We start from the raw sequence: 13884 nt of genomic DNA, 5'->3' as shown, positions 1-13884 counted from the left end.
ACCACTGAGTTATCAACTGTGATTATCTTGCCTTTTACTTTCCCGTAGTAACTGTTGCATGCAGCTATTATCCTGTCACCTGTACTTTGGGAAACCACTGCCCATCACTGGCCACGAACAGCTTCAGGAACTTTTTACTGCACATTTTGTTCTCTTCGTCCCAGCAGGGGATTGCAGAGGCCCGTGAAGCATGTGTTTTATCACTTTGCTGCTGATTGGGAATCTTGGCACAGATAAACTTGTCCAAATCATCAGCTATCGCAAGTTTTTTGTTCAGTCATCAACAGCTGCATATGAGGCAGACCTCTCTTCTGAAACTCAGTGGTATACACACCGGCCCTGAACATCCTGAAGATCATCTTGAGTTCTTTCACCAAATACGAACATTTCTAATAGAACATGTGGGCAGTGAAATACGGGATGTTGTTCACAGTGAAATTAGGTGACATCTTTCTCAGGTATTACTTTATTTCAGGCCATTTACGGTTACAGTTTATGGTAATAAACGGATCCAGTTGACTGATGTACCAGAATATGGCCACAGCATCATGGTAGAGCTGTTGTATGGCCCTAGGACTGCCACCAACGGACAATGGCAGAATAATACTATTACCAATGTGCACAGAGTCAGAGGCTTTCACACTACTGCTGACTATGTGATCTGTCAACCTCTGTATGATCTCCATATGCAGTTGGTTCTGGTTGAAGTGCAAACAAGTGAGACACTGAGACTCCACTTTCAAGTAAGTATCGATTATACAGTGCTGCGTGAGACCATCTGATGCTCATTCATACAACAGTTGTAGACAATAGCTATATTACTGTTGAGCCGAAAGATTTTTTCAAGAGTTCACCGTTTGACGCAGCACGCAAGACCACCCGAGATCACCTCCGGGAAACAGTAATGGGATCAATATCTGGGTCACTGTGTGCCAAGTTATTTGAAATAAAATTGGCCTCCAGTTCATGCTTTGGATACAATCTTACATCTGTTTTATCTGCCACACTACCATCTTTGGACACGATTATAGCTGCCAAGTCACTGCAAGTCAGGGCATTAGACATACGTCAGTCGTTTGTTCTCAGTTGCACAAAATTTAGATACATGCTCTCACCATGACCCGGAAGCTATGTTTCATACAGATTTTTGTAGTTTCTCGCATATGGATTAGTGGCCATTACAAAGTTCATTAAGGCCAGAATTTCCTGCTTCATTGTGCTGTTTAACCACTACTGAAAGGCCTCACTTATCAAAAATATAGCCCTGAACATACCTGGGAATTATAGACTCAGATAGCAAACTCGTAGTAGCTCAAAGTAAGGCTTCCCCTATGACTCTCAGGGCATACTGTCCCTGTCTTGTAATATCAGTGTTTTTGGTGTTAAATGATGCCAAAGCATAAGCACCACGGTTCATGTGAATACTGTTGCAAGAATGAATACCAAGAGCATCTGCTTGCAATAATAATTGCCATAGCTCCTCTGGACAAGCAGTAAGAAGAGGAAGCCATACCTTACCATCATGACAGCAGCTATGCAATGTTCATCCACTCTCTTAATGCCAGAGCTCCACAAAATTCACTGCAAACTTCCATGTTCCCAATACTGAAGATTTCAACAGGTTCAAGCAAATTACACACCAAGCCAATGAAACAATTTTGTCTATGCTCACGTACAGTCTGCCTCCTCTGCCTTCCAGTAGCATGCCATTCAGCCACTTCATCTTCGCTCAAATTTTCTACACGTCGTTCCCGTTCATGCTACATGTACTCTTCACTCAAGTTTTCCGTCCGCCTTCTTGTCAAAACTTGTTCTTTATGCCTCTGCTGCCACATTTATCGTTGTTCTCTGCTGTTCTCTTCGTTCTTCCTCCATTAAATTAAGACAATTTCTCCCTCTTGTACTCTCCACCCAGTCTTCATTCGTTACATCCAATGACACTGCTTCTACAGAGATGTTATCATATCTTTCAATTCAATAAACAGTCTGTATATGTCATTCTATTGCACAGCAAATACCCACCCACCCACCCACCCACACAGAAACTCCAATAGTCCGGCATCCAATTGTATGGCACTCCCAATAGTCTGGCATCAAAATGGCAAGAGCCTAGTGAGTGAGCTTCGGCAAAAAATGAGTCACAAGGCAGCAGCAGTAACCATCTTATAGTACCTCCTGATAGTCAGGCATATCCAATAATCCGCCACCACCTGAGTCCCAAAGGTTCCTGATTGTGTGTGTGTGTGTGTGTGTGTGTGTGTGTGTGTGTGTGTGTGTGTGTGTGTATACACACACACACACACACACGATAATATTTTGTGATTCTCAATATCTACTGTAAATAAATAATTTTGATCTTTCCACTGTTAGCCTCCAATAATTTTCCATAACTGTAAACACTGAAATAAATAAAAACATTTTAAATTAAAAAGATTAAAATCAAATTCTGCCAAGCCTACATATATAAAAAATTTCTCCATGGGAATTTTAACTTGTAATCTATAATTAGAGAATGCATCAGACCAACCAAATAATTTTCCAATACAGCAGAAATCAATTTCAACATGACCACTTGAACCAGAATCCACTAACATATTTTGACTTTTGTTTGAAATATCTTAATATTGTTCTGTATTTAGAACTTTATACAATAATCTGGCATGTTATTTTTTACTGAAAAGTGAGGCTTATCTGAATTCCTTGGATACAGTTTTCAAAGAATGTTGCTCTCTTCATCCATGTAATGGTCAATTTTGAGGTCAATTTCCATTGTTAAAAAGAAACTGATGCCAGGGAGTCCAGTAACACTGCACATTGTCTATTTACACTATTTATATCAGTCCCATTATTCTTAAACCAAAATAGACGTAATCACACAAGAGAAAGCCATGGTCAGTGACACCGAGAGGCCAGCAAGAACAATTATTATCCCTGTCCCTCCACTTCTCCAACTATCCTCAAATGCCACAAAAACTTTCCCTCTCTTGGCTGAGCTAAGGACTTTGAGTTTGACCATGAGATGCACATCAACAAATTCACCACTAGAAGATTAATTGTACTATCTGCTGATCTATTACTGCTCTGCAGATGCATTATAGCATATTAGATGTATAGAAATGAAAGATCTATTTCTCCGTTAAGAAATTCAATTTTGTTTCGTTCTCAATTTCAAAATACAAACATTGTCTTTCCTATAAATACAAAACTGGAAAAATAACCTATTTTCCTATTCAAATGACACACCAAAGTCCTAAATTCTCCCAACAAGCTAGCATTCTATTTCAATCCACATTTAAGATAGAGTTGCTCCTAAATCAAGAGTTTAGTTGTGATACAGAGAGGTTTAAGTTAATTTCTGAGTTCCAGAATTATGCATAATTTTTTTATTTACATCAGCTATAAGAATCTCATAGAATACCTTGACCAAAAATTGCAAGTAATTATGATAAACAGGATTCAAATCAAATTAACACCAAAACCACAGAATATAGTCTGTTCATCAATAGTGTATCATATAATTGTGTATTATAAAAAGTATATTTTATTTTTAAGAAAAACGCAGCTATCGTGTGAGTGCTTTTAAAACATTCAAGCCACTTTCTTTCATTACAGAAAACCATGTAATATGCTAAAAACTGTACAATTAAGAGATCAACACTAAACAATCTTAACCTGCAATCATATCAGAGGACATGCATCACTGAGTTCCACTGATTTTAAAGGGTAAAAGCAGAACCAGTTGCAGCCTTTATATTTATATACATATTTATACACATTTCTAACATCAGTGAATTATCACCCATATGTGAACATTTCGTACACAATGCATGACCATTTAAATCAGGTTTTATATTATAGATTACCACAAAACTTCTCAGATATTCAAATTAAATGAAAAAATTCTTAATTTTGAAAGAAAAATATCCATCTACAGCACCTTGGACTTAATCCAGTTTGCTGTATGTAAACACATCCAGTGAAGTAGTTTGTGCATGAAGGATTTATGCAACTAAAGACTGTCAAACAAAAAATGTTCTGGCTGCATACATCTATAATATAGTCATCTATCCTTTTCTCTCAATTAAGTATAAACGAGTTTTAAAGTGAAACAAACAAATGACAAAGACTAGCCATGTGTTTTTCCATCTCTTGATTGCTTATATCCCAAAGCAGTGTTCCCTCTAAGCTGTGCTCTCTGCATGAGCTGGCTGACTGACTGGACTGACTGCTGCACAGTTTAGAGAGAACACGGTCTCAAAACCTCTATTGTTACAGCCTTAGCTGTCTACTATTACAGGTTGAATTTCTCTAGTGTGACATCCTCGGGATCTGACTGATGCCAATTCATAGTATTTGCTGGACCACGGGAGGTCAATATTGTCTAGCAACATTACCAACACTACCATAGCTTACTAGGCACTTGGAAGACCTTTAGGGGTAAATGGGAGATAAATAACACAGAACACAGAGCCAGGACTAGTCACTTTAAAAAAATGTTATGGACCACAGAAAACTTGGCCACACCCATGATAAGTGGAGATGCGGCTAACTAAAATCATGCCAGGCCAGGGATGTTGCCATACTAGAGTGCTAGACTAGAGAGGTTCAATCTGTATACCTTATATAAATGCAGATCTATCTGTTAAAAATCAGCACTTTTCACATAGTTATGTTAGCATATAGTCATGTAAACTATTAACCAATAAGCCTGGGCTTATCAATTAATCCTATTAACTATACGCACTTCCCCACCCACTTTGCTGCCTCTATACCATAGGCTTCAAGTGGAAGGGGGAGAGGCGGGAGCCAGCTTTTAAGCCAGCTTCCCGAGAGCACCCCCTCCCACAGAGCCACCTGCTTCCCCCCTTTCTGCTTCCAACAGGCGGGGAGGAGGCAGGCACCACACACACCCCCACTCGCACTGCTGCCTCTGTATATACAAGTAATTATAGAACACAACTGGAAATCTGTAACTGAGAAATATATAAAAGGAAGAATACTCACTAAGGAAAAAAAAAACTTAAAATAATGCAATATGCTTTCCCAGCACTGACTTCCCAGCCATTTATTTAGAGAAAACAGGAAAAGAATCTATTTATATACAGGAAAACTGTTTTCCTACTAGAAACTTCAAAGATAAATTACTAAACAGTAATTTCCAAATTATCAAAGGTGTTTCAATGGTTTTTAATGTTTTTGTAAATATGTTTTATGAAGGTTGTAATGACACGGGGGGGGGGCATTGGGGGGAGCGGGGAGAAGGAAACCGCAAAGAAAGTACATCATCAAAATAACAATAAAGATCTTTCTTTCTACAGGAATTTCAAAACTAGGATCACCTGTATGCATCGTCTTCTTTCAAGTCTCATATCATCCTGTGGGGTGTGGGTGGCAGGGGAGATTCCAGCAGCAAAACACAATACTGTAAAAATGAAGAAAAACAGATTAGAAGAGGCAAAAATACAAGATGAAATTACCCTGATAATCCATTTTTAATAAAAGATCTGAGACTTGAAAATCCTTGGGGATGGAACGGTCTTTTTGTTATGTGTGTGTATTGTGCCTAGCATAATGGAGCCCTAGTCACTGGTCATGGCCTCTAAATGCTAGTGCAGGACAAATGCAACTTAAAAAAAAACCCAGTATGTTTACAGAGAAGGCAAAAGTATCTAGCTGTTACTGTATAAAAAACTTGATATCAGAAGACCTGGATTCTCTTCCCAACTCTCAGTAACAAATCCAACCATGTACAACTTTCAGAGATGTTGCTTAACCTCCATTTCTCACCTATAATTCAGCACCACTGAACAATCATATCCTTAGCTAATCTGTACTTCAGTGAAATCTTCAGTCTTGGTATGGATATATACATACATACAAAGAAAACTGAAGTTTTCACTTCATGCATCTGACAGTGTAGGCTCCAGCCCATGAAAGCTTATGCCCAACTACATTTGTTAGTACACCATAGGGCACAACAGGACTCCTTGTCATTTTATCTCAGGCAGTGCTTGAATACTGATTGGTGTTTTCAGAGTATGCAACACAGAATTAAAATTAACTTTCTCGCCTGAAATCTGAGTAATACGACTTTGCATATCAAAACAATTAACTAGTTAAGTAATTTAAAAGAAAAGACTAACAAGGCCATCCCTCTGTAATAATTTTCTTATTAAGAAAACTAAGCCTATTAATTTTTATCATAACTTACGTTTCTACTCTTTGCTCAATTTATAAACTCCCAGTCCACAAGTGGAAAAATGCTCATGTTTCCTACATATACAGTCCACTTTTCAGCAACTCTTACATCACAAGCTTTGTGAAATTTGAAATCATTCAGAAGAATTCAACAAAACAGCAAATTCACATTATGGTTGTGCTCAAGTTCTTAAAGAAAATAAACATGTCTCATTCTGAAGCACAGAGTTGGGTGGCAAATCAGTGAAAGTTCAATAAGGAATCGTTTCTTTTCATAAAGACAAGCGAGAATGAGACACCCAAATGGACTTGCACACACTGCTCACTACCATGACACATGAAAATATACTGATGGGCTCTAAACTAGTGCCATTGACCAAATAAAGAAACTTTAAAGTCCTCATCGATAGCTGAGTGAAGGTGCTTGTCCTATGTATAGTGTCATTTATAAAAAAGTTAAAAACAGTGCTTGGAAGAATTAAAATAAGAGAAAATATGATCTACTGAATAATTTAAGTCCATGATCGGAAGTGCTAGGACCAACTCTGTATGCTACACTACAAGGGATCATGGTCTCATGAGTAACAGGACTGTGAAATAAAAGAGTTTTAGGTCGTACTGATCAATCTCTCCTCTGTCCCATAATCTAAGAAAAAGTAAACTTAATAAAATATAACATCAAGTAAAATTTAGGAGTTCCAAATGTGAAAAAGTGTTCCAAGTGATACATAACTGATTCTGTCACAGTGGTGAACAGACTGTTCATACACAAGCTGTTACCTATTAATTGCAGACCATTCCAGGACCTTTCTACACTATTTAATAATCACATCCCTCTATGAATCCTGGATGGCTACATGTGTTTTTGTGAGGAGTGTGACAAGACTCAGTCAGGATCAAATTTGCAAATAATGTCAGATTAGTAGTCTCTCTCTCATACATTAAAATTCTAAAGCAATCCAGAGTAGGGATGTTAACTATCATTTATTTGTGTAAACGTGTAACTGCTGGAAATTCTAGCAGGTGTCAAGTTTACATATGGGGGTGGGAAGGCGGCAGGCAGGAACCAGTGCTCGGGCTACTCTCCCCTTCTCTCTCCCCCCCCCCCGCCCCGCTCTGATAAAGACACAGCAGTGCAGGGGGCAGGAGCCAATATGCATGGAGAGCCGGCTTGAAAGCTGCTTCCTGTCTGTACTGGTTCAAGCATACCTCATAATCACCTCCTGTACTACTTCCTCTCTATCAGAGAGTCAGGAGCCAGTGCTCATGGGGAGCCACGCTTTTTAAGACAGCTCCCCGCAGCACCGGCTCCTGAATGCCCACCCCCTTCACTGCTGCCCTCTGTGGGAAGCAGAGATGAGGGGGTCATGTGGCTCCATAGAGCTGACTCTCCTCTGCCCTTCCATTGCAGGCATCTCTGCAGAGGAAGCTCCTGACTGTCTCCCCATGCTGCTGCCTCTGTGGGAGGCAAGGGGGCAGGCGGTTCTGGGACAGCCAGGTCCTACCTCTGCCCCCCCCCCTTTGCTGCCTTGGATACAGAGGCAGCAAGGGGGGGTTGCATGCAGTCAATATGAGTCATTCAGACTCTTATCTGCCAATTTAATTACAGTTGCTGCTTCCTATGTAAAGCTAAATAAATAATTGAATTTTTTTTCCAGATTTTTTCCCTTTGGTCACCAAAACAAACAGAAAAATTCAAATTAACGCTGATTTTCAAAATATTTCTCAGCAGGTTGAAAAAGAAACAAAAAAAGGATTTAGGAAGTGTTCAGTTCCAAACAAAAAGCGAGTTCAACATAAAAAGCCAAAAGCATCCAATTCACAAAATGTTGAATCTCTTCATTTCAACAATTCCTGAAGATGTATACTTAAGTTTTTGCAGTTTACTTTATTTTGATTTCTTTAGCCAAAACTATTCGCCAAATTCAACCTGCATTTGAATAGCTTCAATGTCTCCCCCAGCCTTCAGTGTTTGGAGTTTTTCCAGCAAATTTACAATTCACAAAAAAAAAAAAAAAAAAAAAAAAAAAATCACCCATATCTATTCTAATCTCCACAACATACACAGTGCTCCTCTACAATCCATTAAAAATATAGCTGATTGGTAAGGAAGGTGAGCCTGTCACTCTGACTGCATCACTCCCATCTCAAATCTCCCCACTATTCCCTTCTCCACCACAGTAAACGCAATTTGGGGCTCATTTTTCCTACAAAATGTTTACTCAATTTTCTTAGGGGCTCCTGAACACAATTCATCCTAGGATATACTATTATAAGACTGTGGTTAACATCATGTTACCTATTGTTCACAACCACATGCAAAAACCGATAACATTCTAGAATGCACCTAAACTGTCTCTGCCCCAACCCAATGAACGATACCAGCTTTCATTTACCTACTTCTCAGCATCTCTCTAAATGATTTCTTCCACATTGCTCAACACCATTAATTAAAAACAAGAACCCTCTCCTCCTTTGAAACCTTCCTAAGAATATACCTCTGCTGTGACTTCTATTAGAAATCAGCTAACCAACAACAGGTACAGTAAAACTCCATAAGTCCAGCATCCAATTCTCCGGCACTCCAGATGGTCTGACACCGTCGGGAACCCGGAAGTGCTCTGGGCAGTCAGACAATTGGAGCTGCTCTGCATCCAGCTTCCCCGATTCAGCCGCTGCTGAAACTGACCAGCAGCAGAATCAGGGAAGCCAGGGGCAGAGCAGCCGGGGTGCTGCCGTGTTGGTCCCGTAGCGTCGCCCCTCGGCGCTGCGGGACCAACCCAGCAGCACCCCAGATACTCTGTCCCAGGCGTTCCCAAGAGCAGCTGGGGTGCTGCCGAGTTGGTCTCGCAGTGCCGAGGGGCGGCGCTACCGGACCAAGCCAGCAGCACCCCAGCTGCTCTGCAACAGGCCTCCCCAATTCAGCCGCTGCTGAAACTGACCAGCAGCAGCTGAATCAGGGACACCTGGGGCAGAGCCAGACTATCGGAAGGGGGGGCTATGAGGGGTCTGGGGTGGCATCCCCCCCACCCCACCCCAGATCCCTCATAGCCCCCCCTTCTGATAGTCCAGCATATTTGATAATCCGGCACCCCCTGGGTCTTAAAGCTGCCGGATTATCGGAAGTTTACTGTAGATTGTTCATGAGTCAGGGATGACCAATTTTTTTTAAAAAATAGAAGTAAAATTATTTGGAACCATTAAGTTGTGCAATGCTATGATGTCATTTTTATTACCCTTAGTCTTCATCCCTCCTTACACCAAATTTGACATACAAATAAAAGAACTTAATCGCATTGGGTCCCAAACAAAACTGAGCTTATGAGAGAGGGACCTTTTCTTATTACATCTGAGTATAATTGAATACCCATCCTGACTGAGGCCTCTAGGCACTAACAGAAAAATAATTTTAAAAGTCCATATTTCATAATTTTAAATGTTTGTGTACGGAGTAAAAGGCAGTTGACTGTTCTTCAATGTGTTGTCCCCCCCCCCCCACCCACCGTGGGTCCTTCACTGTTGGTGACAGGTTGTCCTGGAGCCACAGATTGGAGCTTTCCCTACAGTTTTCAGTTGGGCCGTGCATGCACAAAAAGCACCTCACAGCATTCACTCTTTGGCGCCTCGCGCATGTGGCCAAGACTACACCCGAGTAGCCAAGACTCCGAGCAGAGGGGAGAAAGGCAGGGTCAGGGAACACCTATGGAGACACAAATCTCCAAGAAATTGTTACTGTACAGGGTGAGTAAGTTCCTTTTCTTCTTTGAATGTTGTCCCCATGGGTGCTCCACTGTTGGGGACGACAAAGCAGTACTCGACATGGATGGTGGGACTCAGCCACTGCTTGGCGACTAAAGGCAGGACCACTGTATCCACTGTTGTTCTTCAGCTGGCAGCTGAAGAACAACAGCATACTGCCTGGCAAAGGTGTGGCTGGATGACCAAGAACCTGCCCGATAAATGTCTTTAAGGGCCATGTTGTTCAGGAAAGCCGTAGAAGTTGCAGTAGCAGGTCGAGTGTGCTCTTGGCGGAGCCATCAATGGCTTATTGCAGATAGAATAACAGCGGAGTATGCAGGATGATATCCAGTTAGAAATACACTGGGTTGAAATTAGCATGCCTCAAGCGTTCTACGGTGGATATGAAAAGATGGAGACCCATGGAAGGCGTGAGTCCTGTCTGTGCAAAAGATCAATGCCTGACGAATGTCCAGAGTATGAAGCATAGTGTCCCTAGGGGATGCATGAGGTTTCAGGAAGAATGCAGGTAAAACTATGGGCTCATGGAAGTGGAACGAGGTGCAGACTTTAGGTAAAAATGTAAGATGTGGACGTGAAGTTACTTTGTCCTTCATAAAACCATATAAGGTGGATCAACAATCAAAGCCCCCATCTAACTAACCCTCCTTGCAGAGGTAATGGCTATCAAAAAAGGCACCTTCATTAGAAGGAACAGGAGTGAGCAAGTCATCATGGCTCAAAAGGGGGTGTCTTAAGACAATCTAAAACCAAGTTCAGGTCCCAGAAGGGTGCTGGGGCCCTGTGTAAAAGGCAAAGATTCTGGAGACCTTTAAGGAATCTCCTTGTGATAGGATGTGCAAAGAAAGATTTACGGGTCTCTCGGAATCTAGGAGATAAACTATTAATTCAGCTTTCCTATGTACCTGGAGTACAATACATTGAACATTTTGCAGAAAATAGCACACTATTCACATTAGTTGATGTCTCAAACAGCTGACTTCTAATCCAAATATCTTCAAACAAGTTAAAGGCACTTTGTTTTTGAAGGCTAGGTAATTTGGTATAGTGGGGTAAACACAATAGCTGGATGTTGATCAGCAGTGGAATATCTGAAGTGGACAGGTCACATTGGGCACGTCTATACTGCAAGGCAAAAACTGAATTAAGCTACACAACGTCAGCAACATCAATTGCATAGCTGAAGTCGAAATGGCTTAATTCAGCTTTTGGAGCTGTCACAAGGCATAAAGGATCTGACGACAAAGGGTTCTGGGGTCGGCTGATCCCCGTCTAGACTACCGCGCTGTGCTGACAAACAGCTGATCGGCACAGCGCCGGTGGCCATTTAAATCGCCGCTTCATTTCCCTTTGCCAAGTACACTCATCTACATGGCTCTGACGAAAGAGCCATGTAGTCTAGACACACCCTCGGATAGTGAGAAAACTAAAATTTTAACTCTCTATTCAAAAGAAATTACTTTTCCTCAATACATTTTGCATGACTAGTTTTACATAGTACATCATTTTTGTCTTTTAAATTGGACTTCGACTTGTGCTGCAGTTCTGATAATGATAATATGTGTAATCAGTCTCACTATGCAACACAAACAACTTTCTTATCAGAGTTCAACCCAGGAAAAGTGAGGACTAATATGATGTATAGCTATCATAGAGGAAGCTGGAAAGATACCAGGCCTGTTTATTAATGCTGGTGTTGGTGGTCAGAATCTTAAAAGTATGTCTATAGTAAAATATTATCCCTCATTTCACACAAAAAAGTAGTGAATTTTGAAAACAAATCCCACATTGGCCAGTTAATAGAATTCCAAATAGAATTAACATTCACTATTTAGTCCCTTGTTCTTTTCAGCTCAAATAGTAGAAACTATAAAAACATTCTAAAGATTAGTAAGTGCTGTTTAATAGCTAATTAAAGGATAAAATAAATTTTTAACTAGTTATATCATTCTAAAAATGAATAACTGTATCATTAGAAATGAAATCTTTATTGCCAGTCCTAAAAGTCTCAGAGGGATAGCCATGTAAGTATGTAACTTTAAAATGTAAGCGGTCCTTTAGTACTTAAGGGTGCGTCTACACTGCAGGGCTTAACTCAAAATAAACTATGCAAATTGAGCTACGTCAATTGTGTAGCTCATTTCAAAGCAATTGGGACTGACTACTCGCCACTAATTTCGAAATAAAGAACTCTTCCTCTGACTTCCCTTACTCCTCATACAATGAGGGTTACAGGAGTCAGAGTAAGAAGTCCTCCAGCTTAACAGCATTTTGACATTATTTTGAAATACTGGCTGCTATGTAGACACAGTCTAAGTTATTTAGGAAGAATGCTAGTTATTCCAAAATAATGCTGTGTAGACATACCCTTAGAGACTAACACATTTTTCAGATGATCTGAAAAAGTGGGTTGTGCCCACAAAAGCTCATGATATTATATACATTTATTTTTGTTAATATCTTAGGTGCTAAAGGGCCACTTGTTGCCAGTATAGTGATTCGAGGTATATGGAATTCCAGCACAATTTTTGTGTTCCTATACTGAATTAACCTATAAAATATTAAGTTAACTTTAATGATTGTTGACAAGACAAACAGCAATAAAACTGGGAAGTGTTTTTTTATTTTACATTATAAAACAAAAGCAGGAGAGTCAAGTTTGTAAGCATGGAATTAAGATGCCAGTTACAACAGCAAAGTCATGCTGCTCTGTTTACAGTCCCATTCACCATTCAAGTAAAGAGATGGTGCTGCAACAACTGCCCATCCCCCAGCTGTATCAGCTAAATATTCAAAACTACTGTTTGACAACTACTGAAATCTTAAATCAACATCCTTGTCTTAAAGTTTAATGAGCTTACTGAATATTATGATGACTATTAAATAATTCTATGTATGTGATCAATGGAACCAATTCCATCTGAAATCACATTGGAAACAAGTTGTATTTACTTTTATGAAATCTGGATACTTTGCTGTAGGAGTTATTTCTATGTCATGCTATTTAAGTGGTGGAAGTTGCTCAAACTACTTCATATATTGAAATGAACAAATTGTACTGGTCTTTTTCTTGTTAACATCAACTTCCTACATTATTTCTTTAGGAAGTGGTATTTGATATACAAATTAGTGTGTAATTGCACCAAAGTATATTTAGTTTCTATACTGCATGTATTAAAAATACACTGTATATTAGCACACAAGTAATCTTACATGACCACAGAGAATATGTAAAAAAGAGTATTGTAAATTAATTCATCCCATTCTAGGTAAGGTTTCACACATTGTGTTATTCCAGTAGTTGTAAAACTTTTTGGCTCGCAGATCACCTCACTCAACACAAATCTTTCTTGGTACCACCAGCCAACCACTCATAATGACAAAATGCCTTTGCTTATCTCTCAGATATCTTAAATACCAAATTATTCATATTAGACTACTGGAGCTATCACTAAGGGGACATATGTAACAAGTAAGAAAGAAAATATTAATAAAAAATCAAAATAATTAAACAGATTAAGTGCTTTAACTTTAGCATTTTAGATTACCAAACGTCATTTTAAATCAAGTAAAATATTAATTTATGTTCAAAACAAAAGATTTCAATGTTGTCTTTTTTTATGGCAGGGGTAAGGAACCTTTTTTGGGTCATGGGCCACTGATTCACAGAAAAATCAGTCAGAGGCCACACAAAAGTGAGAGGCAACCCCCATCCCCCCCAAAAAAACAAACAAAAGCAACACACAATTATGTGGCCTCTGAGACACCTCACTTCCCTGATGCTTCAGACCCGTGGGGGAGGGGAGAGTTAGGGAACAGGAGAATCAAGATTCAGGGATCTTGAGGTGAGGATGGGGGTCGGTGTGGGAGGTAGGGTGCTGGTGTAGGCTGGGAGTGGGTGGGATCTAGAAGTGAGAGAGGGTGCAG

At 39.9% G+C, this 13884-nt stretch overlaps 1 protein-coding gene across 4 annotated transcripts in view; it reads right to left on the bottom strand.

Annotated features, from left to right (window-relative positions):
• Nucleotides 1-13884, bottom strand: part of DYRK1A (dual specificity tyrosine phosphorylation regulated kinase 1A) — a 152102-nt gene that overhangs the window by 90115 nt on the left and 48103 nt on the right. For all 4 annotated transcript variants that reach the window (XM_075911902.1, XM_075911883.1, XM_075911897.1 and 1 more), the window contains exon 2: nt 5340-5422. In XM_075911902.1, the coding sequence (XP_075768017.1) occupies nt 5340-5349 (10 nt within the window). In that variant the 5' untranslated portion in view covers nt 5350-5422. The remainder of the gene's footprint in view (nt 1-5339; nt 5423-13884) is intronic.

This window comes from Pelodiscus sinensis, chromosome 1 (genome assembly GCF_049634645.1).
Source record: "Pelodiscus sinensis isolate JC-2024 chromosome 1, ASM4963464v1, whole genome shotgun sequence".
Lineage (NCBI taxonomy): Eukaryota > Metazoa > Chordata > Testudines > Trionychidae > Pelodiscus > Pelodiscus sinensis.
This window is presented reverse-complemented; position numbering and strand designations above follow the sequence as displayed.